Raw genomic sequence first — 20156 nt, 5'->3', positions numbered from 1 at the left:
CTACATAGCCTTTTATTTTTCTATCATTCCAGTGCCTCTCTAAGAATTGTCCCTGATGAATCTGCCACTACTGTGAAGACTAATAGCTGCATCTGCTGCCGATAGATTGGTGAAGATGAAGTCAAGTAGCTTCATTCCTCTGGGTTGATTCACTCTCAATGTCCACAGGCCCAGTCGGGCAGCTGTGTCCTACTGGCCACCTTGGTCAGTGGTGGTTATACCAAGCCACTCTTGACATGGATATTGGAAAACTCACCCAGAGTATATTTTGTGTACTCTCTGGTTTTAGGGTTTTTCCAAGTGTTACTTAATGCAGAACATAGAACAGTCAAGCGCAGAACAGGCCTTCAGACCACGATGTCTGTGCCAAACGTGATGCCTTATTCAACTAAATCTCTTCTCCCTATGCATGACCCATATCCCTCCATTCACTGCATATTTATGAATCTGTCTAAAAGCCTCTTCAACACCACTATCTTGTCTGTTTCCACCACCACCTCTGGCAGTCCATTCTCACTGCCTGTGTTAAAAACTTGCCACACCTATCAAATTTAATCTTCCTCTCTCACACCTTATAAGCACGTTCTCTAATGTGGAGAAGTTGGTGTTAATTTTGGTGGCATCCGTTAGTCTCACGAGACCATGGATCTGCGCCTGGAAAGTCTTGCTTCAGTCTGTGTTGGTAGAGCAGCGTCTGTTGTGGCTGTAGAGGCCCACACGGGAGTGACAGTCTCGGCTGCAGCGACTGCACTTGAAGGTGCTGTCCTCCAGTGTTGTCTCGGTGCTGTTTTCTCGGCGAGTGCACTTTTCTTCAGCAGCAAGCCTCAGCTTCTCTTCTCCTCTTTTTAGACCTCTGCGTAGTTCCAGCCTCCAGCGAGAGCAATCACTTGCGATGTCCTCCCACCTCTCGACGTTCATATTCAGTGACTTCATGTCTCTCTTGCAGACGTCTTTGAAACAAAGATGGGGCCGCCCTTGTGCTCTCTTGCCGGTGATCAGTTCCTCGTACAGCAGGTCTTTCGGGATCCCCCCATCTGACATGCGGTGTACGTGGCCCAGCCAGCGGAGATGCGTCTCAGGCTGTGAAGGTGGAAGGCGTTGAGACGCCGCTCTTGTCTGGAGTAGAGGCTCCAGGTCTCGCTGCCATAAAGCAGTGTGCTGAGGACGCAGGCCCTGTGGACCGCAATCTTGGTGTGCGTCGCCAGCTTTCTGTTCTCCCAGACTCTCTTTGTCAGCCTGGCAAATGTTGAGGCTGCTCGTCCGATCCGTCTGTTGATCTCGGGGAGCCTTGGGGGACAACCAGTCCTGGTGAGGATTTTGAACAGGCCGTCTCTGCTCACAAGGTCGAAAGCCTTCGTAAGGTCAATGAAAGCGACGTAGAGTGGTTGCCTTTGCTCTCTGCATTTCTCTTGTAGCTGTCGAAGGGAGAAGATCATGTTGATTGTGGAGCGTTCAGACCTGAAACCGCAGTGAGACTCGGGATATACCCTTTCGGCTATTTTCTGCAGTCTGTTCAGGACCACGCTGGTGAAGACCTTCCCAACGATGCTCAGCAAGGAGATTCCCCCGAAGCTGTTACAGTCGCCTCTGTCCCCTTTGTTCTTATATATGATGACAATGTTGCAGTCTCTCATGTCTTGCAGCACTGCTCCCTCTATCCAGCACTGGCACAGTAGTTCGTGGAATGCCTGCCTGACATGGAGGAACTGGATGCATTGCCAACTGCCAAACAGCTGAGTAAAGCCATCGACAGGCTGCCCACTGGAAAGGCACCAGGCATTCCACCAGAGGCCATCAAATGCGCAAAGGACATCCTGCTAAACCACCTGCACGAACTTCTGTGCCAGTGCTGGATAGAGGGAGCAGTGCCGCAAGACATGTGGAGAAGTTATTACAGGTTAAATGTTGCAAGGTGCGGCAAAAGGCTCTTGTACCTTTAAAAGGGGGTACCAGTTAAACCGGAAGTAAAAAGTAATAGAGGTAAAAATGTAGTATTGTATTGGTCTGTAAGGGTTAAAAATAAATGGCCCAGATGTAGACTCCAGCCCTACAAACCCTTCTATTCTTTATGCAGTGATTAATTCATGGTACAATCAGAGGCAAACCATTCAGCCCTTCTGATCTTTGGGACCTCCGAGACCATTTAATCAATCTCCAAATTGTAAACGTTTTCCTCTTAACTGGAGCACCGGTTGAACAGTCGCTTTGGCAATGTGTTCCAGCTTACAACTGCATTGTACTCATCCGCCTTCAAGCTGTTAACTGATTACTTGAAATCAATATCCAATGGTTAATAACTGTTTGGACGATGGAAGACTTGCCTCCCGTCTCATAATCATAAACAGATACAGCATGGAAACACCGACTTTATTCCACTGTCCGGACCAAACATCAACCATCCACCATCCATTTAAACTACTCCTACATTCATCCTATTTTAATCTCCCCACTTCCTCATCAACTCCATCCAGATTTTATCACTAGGGGCATTGTGGAAGAAGCCCACTTGCTCATTGGGAAACCATGCAAACTCCACACAGACATCACTTGAGGTCCGAGCTTAACCTGGGTCTCTGGTGCTGTGAAGTGGGAGCATGACCAACTACATGGCTGTGCCTTCCTGAATTGTCAAAGGCGTTTTCTAAACACTTTTTCTCTCTCTCGCAGTTTTCCCTCTCTTATCCACTCTTAATGACCCTGGGCTGTGCAATGGTTCCAACACCACAGATCCCCGAGGAGACACCAAATGTACATTGGTGAACCTGGACAGTGTATGCTAATAGACATCCCATAGTGTCACAGAGTTATACAGCATGGAAACAGGCCCTTCAGCCCAACTTGTCCATGACAACCAAGATGTTTGCCAGGGTTTGACCCATAACCTTCTAAAGCTTTCCTATTTATGTACCTGCCCTTTAAAGGTTGTTATTGTACCTGCCTCAGACACTTCCTCTGGCAGCTTATTCCACATACATACAATCTTTTATGTAAAGTGTTGTCCCTCAAGCTTCTGTTAAATCTTTCCCCACTCACCTTCAACATGCATTGCAGTTCTTGATTCCCCAACCCTGCGAAAAAATGGTGCACTCATTCACTCTTTGCTCCATACACCTCTATAAGATCACCTCACAGTGTCTACGTTCTAAGGAAAAAGGTTCTAGTTTGCCAAATCTCTCCCTATAAGTTCGTCCCTCAAGTCCTGGCAGCCTTGTAAATCTTTTCTGCACTCTTTTCAGTTTAATAACATCTTTCATATATTTTTGTACTATTTATTTATCTTGTGATTTATATTAATTTTATGTCTTTGCACTGTACTGTTGCCACAAATCAACAAATTTTATGCATATGCCATAGTTAACCTGATTCTGGTCCTCAAGAACGTTTCACGCAGTCTATTCAAGAGCACTGCATCCAGAGTCATTGTCAGGCCCCCCAAATTTTCCTCCAGATCTGAAAATCGCAAGGTGGTTAAACTGGTAGAGGGAAGCTAAATCCTGAGGAACTGGGAGCTTTGTGTTCCTTGCCCCCAACTTTAGTTCCATCTTGACTGAAGTCCGACAACACTGCAGCATTGCCTGGTGGGAACTCCAAGCTGGGACACAGAGTCAAGTGGGGGGGGGGGGGGGCGCTGACAGAAGCAGGTGAACACCAGGCCGTGTGAACTCACCTAGGATGTTCTCGTGCCTCATGAGCACGGTCTGATATATCTCCGTCTCCCTGAACCAGCTTGCTTCCTCCATGGTGAAGAAGACTTTCACAGCAACTTTCTCACCTCGCCACCTCCCCATCCAGACTTCACCATAACGGCCTTTTCCAATCTGTTTCACCATCTGAATCTGTTTTGCTATCGTCCTTTGTACCTGTCAAAAGGCAGAGCAAATGGCGGCAATTTTAACTCACAGCTCAAAAGCTCTACTCACATACATGTCTATAAATGTACTGTATACGTGTGTGTGTGTGTGTGTGTGTGTGTGTGTGTGTGTGTGTGCATGTAATGGACCGTAAACAACATAAACTGCTGAATATTGGCAGAATATGAAAAGCCAAGACAGACTGATTTTGACAGCAGTAGCAACTTTAATTCACAGCTCAAATATTTTACTTACACATGTTTCAGAGTGCACATGTCATGTGTATGCATATATATGTGTTTATGTGCATGGAATTGGAACTGTACCGAGGCACAATGAAAAGCTTCTCTTGCATACTATTCATACAGATGAATTCATTACACAGTGCATCGAGGTAGAACAAGGTTAAACAATAACAGAACGCAGAATGAAGTTCAACAGCAACAGAGAAAGAGCTCTGTGTGTGTGTGTGTGTGTGTGCACACGCGCGTGCACATTACTGTATATGCATGTGCTTATTTGTGCTGTTATGTACAAGATCATGAAATGCTGCTAAATATTGTCAAGAGATGAAAATCAGAGATGGACTGGCTCTGACAGTAGACTCTAGAGCTGGGGAACTGGACAGCACCAAGGTGAAGATGAGGCTAGGATCAGTTCAGTATCAAGCAGGTGGGAGCAGGCACGTACTTCTCTTCTGCATGCGAGTAGGGGTGACTCGTAAAAGCTTGAGAACCAGGATCTGTCCATTCTGCCCCTCCTGCCTGGTGTGCCATTCTGTAAGATCGCCTCTGCACCACTTTCCCGCACTAACTTCACATCCCATTAAGAACTAAAATCCTACCAGTCATGAACAGTGACTGTACCTCCCCAGCACTCCTGAATAGAGGATTTCAAAGATTCAATTGGTTGGGGTGAAGAGATTTCTTCTCATTTCAGTGGCAAATGGCTGACCAGATACAGTCAGTATCTCAGAGCATGGTATCAGACCCTTCAGCCTAACTGATCCATATTGGCCAAACACCTATTCAGCTAGTCCCATTTGTCTGCATTTAGCCCACACCCCTCTAAACTCCTCCTATGCAGATACCTGTCCAAGTGTCTTTTAAGAGTTGTTATTGTAGTATCTGTCTCAACCACATCCTCAGGCAGGCAGCTCATTCCTCATATGCACCGCGCTCTGCGTGAATAAATTGCCCCGAGGTCCTTTTTAAATGTTTCCCCTCTCACCTAAAGCTGTGTCCTCTAGTTCTTGATTTCCAAATCCTTGTTAAAGGACTGTGTACTATCACTACATCTATGGCCCTTGTGATTTTATACACCCCTGTAAAATCTCTTACTTTCCTACAGTCCAAGGAAAAAAGTCCTGGCCTGCCCAGCCTCTCTCTTTAATTCAGCCTCTTAGAAATCTTTTCTGCACTCTTTCTAGTATAATAACATCTTTCTATGTAAGGGTGACGACTCATAGTGGCAGCCCTGCCAGGAGAAACATTGTTCAGGTCAGCTAGTCGAGCCCCATAGGAATTATTTTCTCTTGTTTCAGTGAAACACACTTGAAGTTTGAGTTGCTTACCAGTAGAGGGAGCCCGGAACCACTGCCTGAGCTTTGAGACTGCTCAATCAGATCTTTGAGGGATTCACCTGCTGGAATGAAAGTCTCATCCTGCTCGATGCCCATGTTGTATCTCGGCCTTTCATCTTGCCTTTTATACCTTCACAAAGAACGGGCATTATTAAAGCAAACACTTACACCTTTCAGAATATTTAAAGAACAGTTTCTTCCCTTCTATCATCAGATCGCTGAATGGTCCATGAACCCTACCTCATTATCCTCTTCCGCACTATTAATTTGTTTTGTAACTTATGTCTTGCACTGTATTGCTGCTGCAAAGCCATAGATTTTACAACCTATGTCAGTGGGAATAAACCTGATTCTGATTCTAATTTACAAGCAAAGTCAAAGTTGAGTTTACTGTCATATGCACAGGTGCAATGAAGATCTTAATTAAAGCAGTATCACAGGCACTTAATGTCAGATACACAACGTTCGCAAGAAAAAACTTAGATCATGCACGATTTTAATGAAAAAGAACACAATTAGAATAAACAAAAAGCACCAAATGCATTTTAGTGCAAAGTGGTCATAGCGTTGCCGTACTGAAGTAGTGATTATTGTTGTGTCGGTTGTTTCAAGGGCTGAAGGGTTGAAGGGAAGTAGCTGTCCATGAAACTGGTGGTTTGGGACTTCAGGTTTCTGCGAGAAGATGGCATGGCCCATATCAGGGAGGTCTTCTATGATGAGTGTTGTCTTCATGAGGCAGCACCATCTGTAAATACTACTGATGGTGTGGAGGGATAAGCCTGTGATGTATTGGTAAGTACATACTTTGGGAGTGCAGTAACTGTTGTCATGTCAGAAACTTGGTGGCCTAATCGTGCACAGCAAGAAACAAGTGGTTAAAGCTAAATGAATCTTATTTGTGGTCTGAACTGGCTGGTTACTTTGAATTCCACCCACTCTTACTCAGAAGGGTGCCATGTGAAAGTGTTGTAGTGATGTAGCACAGAAACAGGCCCTTCGGCCCACTGAGAGTGACAGCCATCAACCATCCATTTACAGTAATCCTGCAGTTTATTTTACTAACACCACCTTCCCTTCAGTTACCCCCAGGTTCCACTACATATTAGGGCTACTTATATCAGCCAAAATATCTACTGACCTTTCTTGTCTTTGAGGTCTGGGTGGAAACCAGAGCATCAGAATGCAGCCTCAGGGAGAATGTGGAAACTCCTTGCAGATAGCACTCAAGGTCCAAACTGAATGGGGTCTCCAGTTTTATGAGGCAGTGGCTCTACCAGCCATGACTGTCTTCTGTATACACTTGCTTAAAGTCCCAACTGATGATGTTACAACGCTACCTCAACAGCGCACTGGAGGACCAGCCTAGATTTCTGAGCTCCAGAGTGGGACTTGAAACCATAACTGTGTGAGTCAGAGCTCTCTTGCCAATCATCAAAGGCTTTGATAGCAGACAGCTGTAATGTTAATAGAGTGCATTCACAGTCCTCTGGCCTATTCACATGGGTTATTTCCTTTCATTAAGATGCTGCTTTCTTCAAGCTTTGGGAACACACTGACCCTGTTTCAGTACAAGAGATCATTTTGTCTTTGATAACCAGCTTTAAAAAAATCAATTAGTTCTACTGGAGATGTGTGTATATTTGCAGACAAGCCCCTGATTAATGTCTGGTTTAACAGTGGACAGTTGCTTCAGCTTTGCTCCCTAATAACACTTTCTAATTCTTTTCAGAGAGGTGTGGGGAAGCAGATTTTTATCACATCATTGGATTCCTTTACACAATGCTATGAACAGTTGCAGTTTGGTGGATGTGATTTATTTTGAGTCACTGATGGGGTGAGTGTCACAGGGAAGGCTGTCTCCGTTACCCAAGGTGTTCTGTCAGCAAAGGGCAAAGCAGTGGCTTGTGCAGGGGTTGACTAACCAGGAGAGAGAATTAGTACAGAATCAAAGAGTCTCAGGGAGGGTACTGGCAATTAGAGACATGGCCTCTCCATGGAGAGAGTCAGGAGCACCAAGCTTCTTTGCATGGTGTTAACAATCTCATCAGGCCTGTCAACACCACTTCGTTAGTCAAGAGAGCACAGCAACACCTTCACTTCCTGAGGAGACTGAGGCAAGCGAGGCTCCTCCATCACCCCATTCTACCAGTGCACCATCCAGAGTGTCCTGATCACCTGCATCACCGAGAATTGCAATGCGTCAGATCACAAGCCCCTGCAACGGACAGTCAGCGCTGCTGAATATATCATCTGGGTCTCTCTCCCACCCATCCCAGTCAGGATACATACCAGGAACACTGCATACACAGCATTGTCAGAGATCCTTCCCATCCCTCCCACAATCTCTTTGACCTCATGCTGTTGGGCAAAAGGTATCACAGTGTAGGATTTTGTGAATAAAACATGCGAGAGTTGTTTAATGTGCCTAACAAAAGCTGCAACCCCTTACTTCCATCACAAACAAAACCAAAAGCAGTGCCCTACACTGATGTCATTACATCAGACACTGTCTCTTGAAGTGAATGCACGACTTAATGACAGTGTTTGTGAACTATGTAGAACAGTTTCTATTATGAACAATATGTGTCATCCATCACCCGTTACATTACCCTGCAACAGCATATGAATCAGAACTGTCAGGCTGGGTAATCAGGGTCTTTCCCAAAGCTGTGAGAGTTCTTGATACCCTGCTGTTGCTCTGCACAGATGCACACCCTGTCTGAATGCCCAAACCACCCCCCCCCCCACCCCCCAACCCCACTTCCCAATCCACAGACACACCTCTCATCCTGCACTGGTCACCTCTCATCTTTTATCGCTGCTGTTTCACACATTTATAATACAGCTTGTTTTATTATAATAGTGCCAGTAACATTATACTGTCTTACATAAAGATGCACCTCACTCATGATGTCACTCTGCCAGTCTTCAGGCCACGCCACACCACTCAAGGACTTTTCTTGATATTTGTTTTGGATCATAACTACACGTGCTGTGTGACTATACTTACACCTAGCCCCTAGCCCCCAGGGGAACAATGTTTCATTTAGCTGTATACATGTGCATGGTTGAATGATAATAACGGTTGATGCTGAACTTGAATTTCGCTACTGAGGAAGAGAACAACAAAATGTAGATCAGCAGGGTCATATGAGGGGTTCTTCAACAAGGCTAGCAACCTTGAAGAGTCGGAGAGAGTGAAGAGTATCAGGGGATAGGTAGGCCAGATAGTAAGAATCTTTTTCCCTTGATAGGAATCCCTAAACATGGCACAGGTGTAAGGTGAAAGGTAGGAGGGTTACAGGGGATCTGAGGAGGACTGTTTCTTCACAAAGAGTGGCAAGAATATGGAACACACTGCTTGAGGGGGCAGTGGAGCAAAGTTTGTCATAACTTTCAAAAAGCATTTAAACAGGCACTTGAATCACCAAGGTATGGAAGGCTACAGAGCAAATAAGAGTGAATGGATTGGTATAAATGATTACAATTGTCAACATGGGGGCAATGGCCAATGAGCCCTTCTCTGTGCTTTAGAATTCTATGACTCTGTATTCCAAAAGCAAGTGGATTGGACAGCAGGTTGTGGATTAATGATTGAAATGTATCAGATCCTGAAAGTGAAGAAGATGTTTCCTTTTATGGGAGAGTCTAGAGTCAGAGAAAATATGGGGTTGCCAAGTTAAAAACCAAACGTGAAGTAATTTATTTTTTTCTAAGGGGTGGTGAAGTCTTGGGACTTGCCCCTTCACAGGATGGTCCAAGTACAGCCTTTGAAACTTTTTAAGGCTATGTAGATGAATCTTTGATAAGCAAGGAGATGAAAGGTTGTTAAAGGTAAACATGAATGCGCTGGATCAGCAGGATCTTATGAAATGGCAGAACTTGCTTGAAGGGGCTAAGTAGCGTACTCCTGCTCCTAATTAATTTCTTCACGCTCTGGATGGGGAGCTTAAGTAAGACAGACAGCACTGGAATGAGGAGTAAACAGGACTTGACACAGACACAAGAATGAATGCAGCTGCTAGAAATCTGGAGCAACACACAAAATGTGGGAGAATGCAATGGGTCAAGCTGAAGGTCCTCATGAAATGTCTCAACCCAAAACATCGACTGTCCATTTTCCTCCATAGGTGTAGCCTGACCTGTAGAGTTCCCCTAGCATTTTATGTGTTACCTGATACAGACAGGTCAGGAAAGGGCACCGAAGCAAAGCTTTCTAAAAGAGGCAATATCTTCAGCTCAGCTTACTGTGCAGTCACATGCAGTTAATTGCCTGGTACTGACCTGAAGTAGAAGAAAATAATGAGCAGTGCAAGAACGATGCTGCAAACTGTAACAGAGATCAGCAGGGCCAAGTGATGCGTGCTTCCATCGACAAAATCTGTACGAAAACACAGAATCAAAAGCAAGTTACCTCCTGGGACACAAACAAACCCGTACCCAGTCAGAAGCAGATCAGCTTATTGCCATATACATCAGGGTGCAATGATCCTTACTCACGTGGAGCTCACAGAATGAACAATATATATGGTAACAATAAATACAGAACAACACACAAAGGAGCTGGAGAAACTCAGTGAATCAGGCAGCATCTATGGAGGGAAATGAACAGTTGATGTTTCGGGTCGAGAATTCTGGGCCAGTTCTGATGAAGAGTCTTGACATGAAATAGTGACTGTTCATTTCTCTCCATTAGTCTCCCTCATCTGCTGAGTTTTCCCATCTGCTTTGAGTGTTGCTTCAGATTGCTAGTACCTTCAGTCTCTTGTATCTCCAAAAAAGATAGTGGCAAGCACAAAATAGTAGAAAGATGCAAAGTACAGCAGAATGGCTTCATAGCCTGAAGTGCTGTTTTCCTCTCTATAGATGCTGCTTGAATTGCCGAGTGCTTCCATCCCTTTTATTTTAATTTCCATCTCCTTCCAAAAACTAATCTGTCACCACAGACCAGGAGTCATTGTGGAGGACAACTACTCAAGTGAAACGGTAGGTCTTAAGGAAAGGTAGGGAGGTGGTTAGCTTTTTTTTGGAAGAGGATGTTTCTAGAATCTTGGGGCTCAGCATCTGAAACCACATCCACTTGAAGTGGTGTGATTACTTTCAGGGAAATTCAATGGACATCTTTCACCCAGTAAAAGTTGATTTGCAAAGCCCTCTGGAATTTTACTTTAATCTTTGTATTTATTGTTTATATGTACTTCAAGTGGATAATCTACATGTTTAGAAATTCTTTCTCATAGATTTTTTTCCTGAAGGCTATTATCACTGGTAGATTTAGCTTCCACTACATTTCTTGAGCAATAACTTATAATTTTGTGCTGTGTATGAGGGAGCCAGGAAACCCCATCATCCTGCAAATGATCAAATGCTTTTGTTACGAGTAGCAAACTGAAATTGAACTCTACTGTCCAGTTAGCTCTGGTTTGGATCGACTTAAAAAAAAAAGCACCCTAGTCTGGAAATTATTTGATGCTGTATATTTTTTACAGAAGTAATTTCTCAAAGTGCTCAACATGATCTGTATATACATCATGCAGAAAAGCAACTTAGAGGTTTGTCCTGTGACAAGGTGCCACACACAAGGCGGCTTAACAAGCTACGACTCTATGGAAAGATTTTAGCATGGATAAAGCAGTGGCTGATTGGCAGGAGGCAGAGTGGGAATAAAGGGAGCCTTTTCTGCTTGGCTGCCGGTGACTAGTGGTGTTCTACAGGGGTCTGTATTGGGACTGATTCTTTTATATGTTATATGTCAATGATTTGGATGATGGAATTGATGGCTTTGTTGCAAAGTTTGCAGACGATATGAAGATAAGTGGAGGGGCAGGTAGTTTTGAGAGGGTAGAGAGGCTACAGAAGGTCCTAGATAGATTAGGAGAATGGGCAAAGAAACGGCAGATGGAATACAGTGTTGGGAAGTGTATGATCATGCACTTTAGTAGAAGAAATGAAAGGGTTGACTATTTTCTAAATGGAAAGAAATAAAAAAAACTGAGACGAAAAGGGACTTGGGAGTCCTTGTCCTTGTGCAGGATTCCCTAAAAGTTAACTTGCAGGTTGAGTCTGTGGTGAGGAAGGCAAATGCAATGATAGCATTTACCTCAAGAGGATTAGAATATAAAAGCAAGGATGTAAAGTTGAAACTTTATAAAGCACTGGTGAGGTGTCACTTGGAGTATGGTGAGCAGGTTTGGGCCCCTTATCTGAGAAAGGATGTGCTGAAACTGGAGAGGGTTCAAAGGAGGTTCACGAAAATGATTCCAGGATTGAATGTCTTGTCATATGAAGAGCGTTTGATGGCTCTGGGCCTGTATTCACTAGAATTCAGAAGAATGAGGGGTGACCTCATTGAAACATATTGAATGGTGAAAGAAGAATGATGCCGACGGGACATCAACCGTCTCGACTTCACCGCACCTTGTCCCCATTCCAACCTCACTCCTTCGGAACGCTTTGCTCTCCACTCCCTCCGCACTAATACTAACCTTATTATTAAACCCGCCGATAAGGGAGGTGCTGTTGTAGTCTGGCGTACTGACCTCTACCTTGCCGAGGCACAGCGACAACTCGCGGATACCTCCTCTTATTTACCCCTCGATTGTGACCCCACCAAGGAGCACCAGGCCATTGTCTCCCACACCATCACCGACTTTATCCGCTCAGGGGATCTCCCATCCACTGCTACCAACCTTATAGTTCCCACACCTCGCACTTCCCGTTTCTACCTCCTACCCAAGATCCACAAACCTGCCTGTCCTGACCAACCTATTGTCTCAGCTTGCTCCTGCCCCACCGAACTCGTTTCTGCATACCTCGACACGGTTTTATCCCCCCTTGTTCAATCCCTTCCTACCTATGTTCATGACACTTCTCACACTATTAAACTTTTCGATGATTTTAAATTCCCTGGCCCCCACCGCTTTATTTTCACCATGGATGTCCAGTCCCTATATACTTCCATCCCCCATCAGGAAGGTCTCAAAGCTCTACGCTTCTTTTTGGATTCCAGACCTAATCAGTTCCCCTCTACCACCACTCTGCTCCGCCTAGCGGAATTAGTCCTTACTCTTAATAATTTCTCCTTTGGCTCCTCCCACTTCCTCCAAACTAAAGATGTAGCTATGGGCACCCGTATGGGTCCTAGCTATGCCTGCCTTTTTGTCGGCTTTGTGGAACAATCTATGTTCCGTGCCTATTCTGGTATCTGTCCCCCACTTTTCCTTCGCCACATCGATGACTGCATTGGCACTGCTTCCTGCACGCATGTGGAGCTCGTTGACTTTATTAACTTTGCCTCCAACTTACACCCTGCACTCAAGTTTACCTGGTCCATTTCCGACACCTCCCTCCCCTTTCTAGATCTTTCTGTCGCTGTCTCTGGAGACAGCTTATCCACTGATGTCTACTATAAGCCTACTGACTCTCACAGCTATCTGGACTATTTCTCTTCTCACCCTGTCTCTTGCAAAAACGCCATCCCCTTCTCGCAATCCCTCCGTCTCCGCCGCATCTGCTCTCAGAATGAGGCTTTTCATTCTAGGACGAGGGAGATGTCTTCCTTTTTTAAAGAAAGGGGCTTCCCTTCCTCCACTATCAACTCTGCTCTTAAACGCATCTCCCCCATTTCACGTACATCTGCTCTCACTCCATCCTCCCGCCTCCCAACTAGGAATAGGGTTCCCCTGGTCCTCACCTACCACCCCACCAGCCTCCGGGTCCAACATATTATTCTCCATAACTTCCGCCACATCCAACAGGATCCCACCACTAAGCACATCTTTCCCTCCCCGCCTCTCTCTGCATTCCGCAGGGATCGCTCCCTACACAACTCCCTTGTCCATTCGTCCCCCACATCCCTCCCCACTGATCTCCCTCCTGGCACTTATCCGTGTAAGCGGAACAAATGCTACACATGCCCTTACACTTCCTCCCTTACCACCATTCGGGGCCCCAAACAGTCCTTCCAGGTGAGGCAACACTTCACCTGTGAGTCGGCTGGGGTGATATACTGCGTCCGGTGCTCCCGATGTGGCCTTTTATATATTGGCGAGACCCGACGCAGACTGGGAGACCGTTTTGCTGAACATCTACGCTCTGTCCGCCAGAGAAAGCAGGATCTCCCAGTGGCCACACATTTTAATTCCACATCCCATTCCCATTCTGACATGTCTATCCACGGCCTCCTCTACTGCAAAGATGAAGCCACACTCAGGTTGGAGGAACAACACCTCATATTCCGTCTGGGTAGCCTCCAACCTGATGGCATGAACATCGACTTCTCTAACTTCTGCTAATGCCCCACCTCCCCCTCGTACCCCATCTGTTACTTATTTTTATACACACATTCTTTCTCTCACTCTCCTTTTTCTCCCTCTGTCCCTCTGAATATACCCCTTGCCCGTCCTCTGGGTCCCCCCCCCCTGTCTTTCTTCCCGGACCTCCTGTCCCATGATCCTCTCATATCCCCTTTTGCCAATTTCCTGTCCAGCTCTTGGCTCTATCCCTCCCCCTCCTGTCTTCTCCTATCATTTTGGATCTTCCCCTCCCCCTCCAACTTTCAAATCCCTTACTCACTCTTCCTTCAGTTAGTCCTGACGAAGGGTCTCGGCCTGAAACGTCGACTGCACCTCTTCCTAGAGATGCTGCCTGGCCTGCTGCGTTCACCAGCAACTTTTATGCATGTTGCTTGAATGGTGAAAGGCCTTGATAGGGTGGATGTGGAGAGGATGTTTCTTATGGTGGGAGAGTCTAAGACCAGAGGACACAGCCTCAGAATAGAGAGACGTCCTTTTAGTACAGAGATGGAGAGGAATTTCTTTAGCTAGAGATTGGTGAATCTGTGGAATTCTTTGCCACAGGCAGCTGTGGAGGCCAAGTCTTTATATATATTTAAGGCAGAGGTTGATAGGTTCTTGATTGGTCAAGACATGAAGGGAGGAGATTGGGGTTGAGAGGAAAACTGGATCAGCCATTGTGAAATGGCAGAGCAGACTCAATGGGCCAAATTGCCTAACTCTGCTCCTAGATCTTATGGTCTTATAGTAGCACAGAAACAGGCCCTTTTGGGCTACTTTGTCTATGCTGACCATTAGGCCTATCCCACATTAGGTCCATATCCCTCCCTATCCAAATATCTGCCCAAACAAACTCGAAGCTTTGTAACTGCATATGCCTCCACCACCACTTCTTGCAGCTTATTCCAGATAATTACCATGCTCTGCACTAATCCCTCATACTTCCCTTAAATATCACCTTTCTCACTGTCAACCTGTTCCCTCTAGCACAGACTCCTCGACCCTGGGACGAAAAGAGATCCAATCTATCGGGGCACCACTTTGTCGATCTTCTCCATTCCATCTGCCAAAAGTGGAACTTCTTGGTGGCCAAACATTTTAATTCCAATTCCCATCGCTGTTTTGACATGTCAGTCTGTGGCCTTCTCTTCTGCCACAATGAGGCCACCCTCAGGGTGGAGGAGCAACACCTTATATTCTGTCAGGGTAGCCTCCAACCTGATAGCGTGAACATTGATTTCTCCTCGCAGTAAAAAAAAATTCCTTCTCTCTCCCTCTTCTTCCATTACCCACTTTGGCCTCTTGCCTTTTATCACGTCTGTCACCTCCCCGTGTCCCCTCCTCCTTCCCTTTCTCCTCTGATTCACTCTCCTCTCATATTAGATTCCTTCCTCTCCAGCCCTTGACCTTTCCTATGCACTTGGCTTCACCCATAATCTTCTAGCTATCTTCTTTCCACTCCCCCACCTTTTTATTTTGTCACGTTCCCTGTTCCTCTCCAGTCTTGAAGTGTCTCAGCCTGGAAGGTCGGCTGTTTATTCATTTCCGTAGATGCTGCCTGACCTACTGAGTTCCTCCAGCGTTTTATGTGCATTGCTTTCAATTTCCAGCATCTGTAGAGTTTCTTGTGTTTCCAATCCATCTATCCTAGCTGTTGCTCTCATAATTTTATGAACCTCCATAAAGTCATCCCTGATCCTTTGACTGATGTTGCAATTTCCTTCATCAGCCCTGAAAGTGCAGTAAAAAAGAACTCTACTTTCAAAGAGCCTTTGGCCTGAATAGTAGGGCAGTTACTCTTTGTGTAGATGCAGCCTAACCTGCTGATCATTTCCAGTATTTTCTGATTCTATCCTCAACTTTCAAAATTTGGATTCATTGAAGTCAAGAGGACAGAATTATGGAAACAGAGCGTAGTCACTACTGTACTACATGTTGAGTACAACCAACTGGGGTGAAGTTTCTAACTGGAAAAAAAACTATGCCTTTTGAGGCCTCCAGTTGTCTCCAAGTGCTTTAGACCCAGCAAGATATATTATGGTATCTTCTGAATATATTTAATTTCCATTGGGAGCTCAGCTTGAGAGGGCAGCATGGTGGCATAGTGATTAGTAATCAGCAATTTGGGTTCAATAACGTGGGTTTCTTCTAAGTGTGCCGGTTTGTTATCACATTCCAAAGACCTACAAGTTAGGGTTAGTGAGTTGTGGGTATGCTAATGCTGGAAGGATGGCAGCACACTTGTGCTGCCCCCAGCACACATTCGGACTGTGTCGGTCATTAATGCAAACAATGTATTTCACTGTACGTTTCAATGTTTCGATGTACACATGACAAATAAAGCTAACCTTTAATCTTTAACTGTAGGGATGGCATGCAAAATGATTCTTCACTGTACCTTGGTAATTTGGTAAATCAATTCATATTGTCACCTGAACCAAGTGGAAAAGCTTGTCTTGCATACCATTCATACATTACAACACTACATTGAGATAGTACAAAGTAAAACAATAACAGAGTGCAGAATAAAGTGTAACAGTTACAGAGAAAGTGCAATGTAAGTAGACAATAAGGTGCAAGACTAGCAAGTTAAATAGAGAAAAAAATAGATTGTGAGATCTGATTGTACTAGGGGACTGTTCAATATTGTTACAGCAGTGGGTTAGAAGCTGACCTTGAACCTGTTGTTAAGTGCTCTTAGGCTTTTGCATCTTCTGCCTGATGAGAGGGGAAGTAAGCAGAATGCCTTGGATGGGTGAAGTCTTTGATTAAATTGGTCACTTTACAAAGGAATGGAGAAGTATAGACAGACTTACTGAAGGGGAGGCTAATTTCTGTGATTTATTGAGCTATGTACACAACTCACTGCACTTCCCTGTAGTCAGAGGCAGAGCGGTTGCTATACCAAGCTATGATGCATCCGGATAAGATTCTTTCAGTGGTGCATTAATAAAAATCAGTGAGAATCAAAGGGGGCATGATAAATTTCTTTAGTCTCTTGAGGAAATAGAGGCACTGGTGAGGTTTCTTGACCATGACGTCAACATGGCTAGGCCAGAGCATGATATTAGTGATGTTCACTCTTAGAAACTTGAAGAACTTAACCTTCTTGACGTGTGGCAATTATGTCAATAAAACAATTTAAGTGTGCATCTCCATAAAGTTTAGCTTACCACAAAAGCGTGTATCTGCCTCTAAAGGACTAGTGAATTTTAATTCCATTAATTACTGAAATGAACCAGGAATTTTATTAAACCAGGATCAACAGTGGTGACTATGAAACATCCAAGTTGCCACAAAAACTCCATTGAGCTGGAATCTGCTAGAATATTCCTGAAGTTCCACTCAGAATCAAAGGTACGCATAATCAATTAGATGCCAGCTAGTTTGTGATGGGGGAATGAGCATTTTCACCAGGATCCACTTGGAGAATCAGCAGCACCAATGTCAACAAGAGCAATTTACTCATTGTAATGTAGAGGAACAACTGTGACAACTCTGAATAAGTATTTGGTCAATCACATTTTTTATAGAATTTAATTAAATAATTTTACTGATTTTCAACCAGTTTAAATTTTAATAAGTTTAAATATTTAAAGTTGATACTCTAATTTTTATAAAATTTAATTGTTTTATAGCCAGAGATGTTAATAGCTTTTGACAAGTTTAACATATGGTCAAGTAGGGCTTAGCCGGCTGTCAAAGTTCTCTTCTACATTATTCTATACAAGGCTTGTTCTTCTCTCTACTTCCTGTCTTATAATGAGCAAGGGAGTTATCAAGTGCAATATTCATTCTTAAGATATTTTGTAGGCAACAACTATATTGTTGTTGGTGGGAGATGGTTGTGAGGATTTTGTTAAATTTACAACAGCGACTACAATTTGAAAGGATTGTATATTACTCTGAAATGTTATGAATGTGAAAGGAAGAACAGGTATCCCATGTACCCATCACATTGTGCAAAAGAGTGTTCAGAATATCTCCTTTGAACTTCCCTTCTCTCATCTTAAATATGTGCCCTCTAGTATTAGACATATTGACCCTGGGGCAAAGATACCGAATACCTATCTATGTTTCTCATAATTTTGTAAACATCTATTAAGTCTTCCCTCAGCCTTTGCCATTCCAGAGAAAACAACCTAAGTTTTCCAGCTTCTCCTTAGAGCACATACCCTCTAATCCAGGCAGGATCCTGGTAAACTTCTTCTACACTTTCTCCATAACTTCCAGAGCTTTCCTATCATGGGGCATCTAGAACTGACTGTGGCACTCTAGATGTGCCCTAACCAGAGTTTTATACAGTTGCAAGATTTTACTTCCTGAATTTTGAACTCAATGCTTCAACTAATCAAGCAAGCATATGCAAGAAAGGATCAATAAAAATAATAACCTTTCTTCAATTGGAAACACTTGATATTTACTGTATTTTAAATTGTATGCTTTACTATAAGATCACCAATCTTGTGTACTCTCTTCCTTAGTGGACATAAGAGTCTCGTAACTTTAAGGCAGACATACAGTAAATAATTTCTTGATATGCAAGGGTGCGAAATGTTGCTGGGAAGGTGGCAGAATATCAAGTTGAGGTTAATCATTTCAGTCATGATCTTATTAAATAGCCTTGCAAACTGAAGGCCAGAGCTGAAATAGTCTACTGCCGTTCCTAATTTCTACACTCAAATGCAAATTAAATTGGTTTACTATTGTCGCATTACCAAGGTACAGTGAAGAACTTTGCATGCCATCCATACAGATCATTTTATTACTTCAGTGCATTGATGTACTACAAGTGAAAACAACAACAAAATTCAAAATGAAGCATTGCAGTTACAGAGCAAGTGCAGTGTAGGTAGACAAGCAAGGTACAAGGCTTTAACAAGGCAGAGATCATGGCAAAGAAAGCTCACCAGTGCCTCTACTTGATTAAGCAGATAAAGATATTTTGCAAGTCCCTTTTGACCCTCACCAATTTTTATCGATTCATAAAAGAAAGTATTCTATCCAGATGTATTATGGCTTGGTTTGGCCACTGCTCTGACCATAATCGCAAGAGTCCTCTCCAGAGTTGTGAACACAGTTCAGCACATCATGAAAACCAGTCTCCTTTCCACAGGCTCTGTATAAACTTCACGCAGCCTCAGAAAAGCAGTCAATATAATCAAACGTATTGATAGCTTCTAATCAGAACGATGCTCCAGCGTAAGTCTGCATTTTTTACTTCCTATTACTACTAAGCACACCTCCTTTTTCTTCCTGATTCAGGGTTACCAAAGCCTGTTATCTGAGGCCCTTCAGCACAAAACAGCCAAGCACACCCAGAGTACAGAGGGAAACAGCTGAATAAGGAAAATGGGTTGAATCCTACACTCATTGATCTCTACTGATATCAAGCTATTAGATTTCAGATTCATGATAACACTGAAGAAGCAAAGACAAGGGTTGCTCCTGGGGGAATATTCCCTTACCATCATACAGGTCTGCAAGAGCCGACAAATATGGTACCTCGCTCGGCAAGACAATAATGGGTCAACTTGTAATCTGTTCCGATCTGTGTTCGCCTGAGTACCGGGAGATGAATCAAAAGCTAATGAAGGAATTAGGTTTCACGGGGGGGGGGGGGGGGCGGGAGATAAACTTCTTGTAAAATAACTTACAAGAGAAGAGAGAAAAAAGGTTTTTCTCTCCTGTAGCATAAGACAAATGGTGTGAATGGTCCCTGCTCTGTTGAAGCATTAGCTGAAACTGAGACTTGACTCCAGGGAATTGTTTCTCACTTCAGTGCCCGACTGTAATGTCTTACACCATTTATCAACCGTTTAGCATTTATACCCAGCATTTTATTTCTTTCTAAAATGTGTGGTTTGTAGCAGTTTAAGGTGTCAGTTCCTATCAATGTGAAACAAGTAGTTCCCAGGGAGCTACATCTGCGTGAAGGGCATCCAGCTGCAGCTCCTTGAAGACCGCGTTAGGGATCTGGAGCAGCAGCTGGATGAGCTTCGGCTTGTACGAGAGAGTGAGGAGATCATCGATCCGAGTTACAGGGAAGCAGTCACCCCTAAGTGGCAGGAGGTGGGCAGCTGGGTGTCTGTCAGGAGAAATGGAAACGTGAATAGGCAGTTAGCGCAGAGCACCCCTGTGGCCACTCTCCTTAATTTAAGCATAATGTTTTGGATACTGTCGTGGCGGATGATCTCCCAGGGGAATGCCACGGAGACCAGGTTACTGGCACTGAGCATAGATCCGTGGTGCGGAAGGCGAAGAGGGGAGCGGTAGTGATAAGGGACTCAATGATCAGTGGAACAGACAAGAGATTCTGTGGATGAGAACGGGACACGCAGATGGTATGTTGCCTCTCAGGTGCCAGGGTCAGAGATAACTCAACTCATGTCCGCAGCATTTTGGAGGGGGAGGAAGAGCAGCCAAATG

General features: G+C 44.3%; 1 protein-coding gene across 11 annotated transcripts in view; it reads right to left on the bottom strand.

Moving 5' to 3' along the window:
- bmpr1ba (bone morphogenetic protein receptor, type IBa) overlaps positions 1–20156 on the bottom strand; it is a 602440-nt gene that overhangs the window by 28368 nt on the left and 553916 nt on the right. For 10 of the 11 annotated variants that reach the window (XM_063046872.1, XM_063046868.1, XM_063046873.1 and 7 more), the window contains 3 exons: positions 9718–9814; positions 5425–5563; positions 3668–3860 (listed from right to left, as the gene is read on the bottom strand). In XM_063046872.1, coding sequence (XP_062902942.1) covers positions 3668–3860; positions 5425–5563; positions 9718–9814 — 429 coding nt within the window. Of the gene's footprint in view, positions 1–3667; positions 3861–5424; positions 5564–9717; positions 9815–10188; positions 10377–20156 lie in introns of those variants that run through there. The other variant, XM_063046877.1, reaches the window with a different exon arrangement.

This window comes from Mobula hypostoma, chromosome 4, assembly GCF_963921235.1.
Source record: "Mobula hypostoma chromosome 4, sMobHyp1.1, whole genome shotgun sequence".
NCBI classification, from domain to species: domain Eukaryota; kingdom Metazoa; phylum Chordata; class Chondrichthyes; order Myliobatiformes; family Myliobatidae; genus Mobula; species Mobula hypostoma.
Note: the sequence above shows the minus strand (reverse complement) of the source record. Positions and strands in the feature narration are given on the sequence as shown.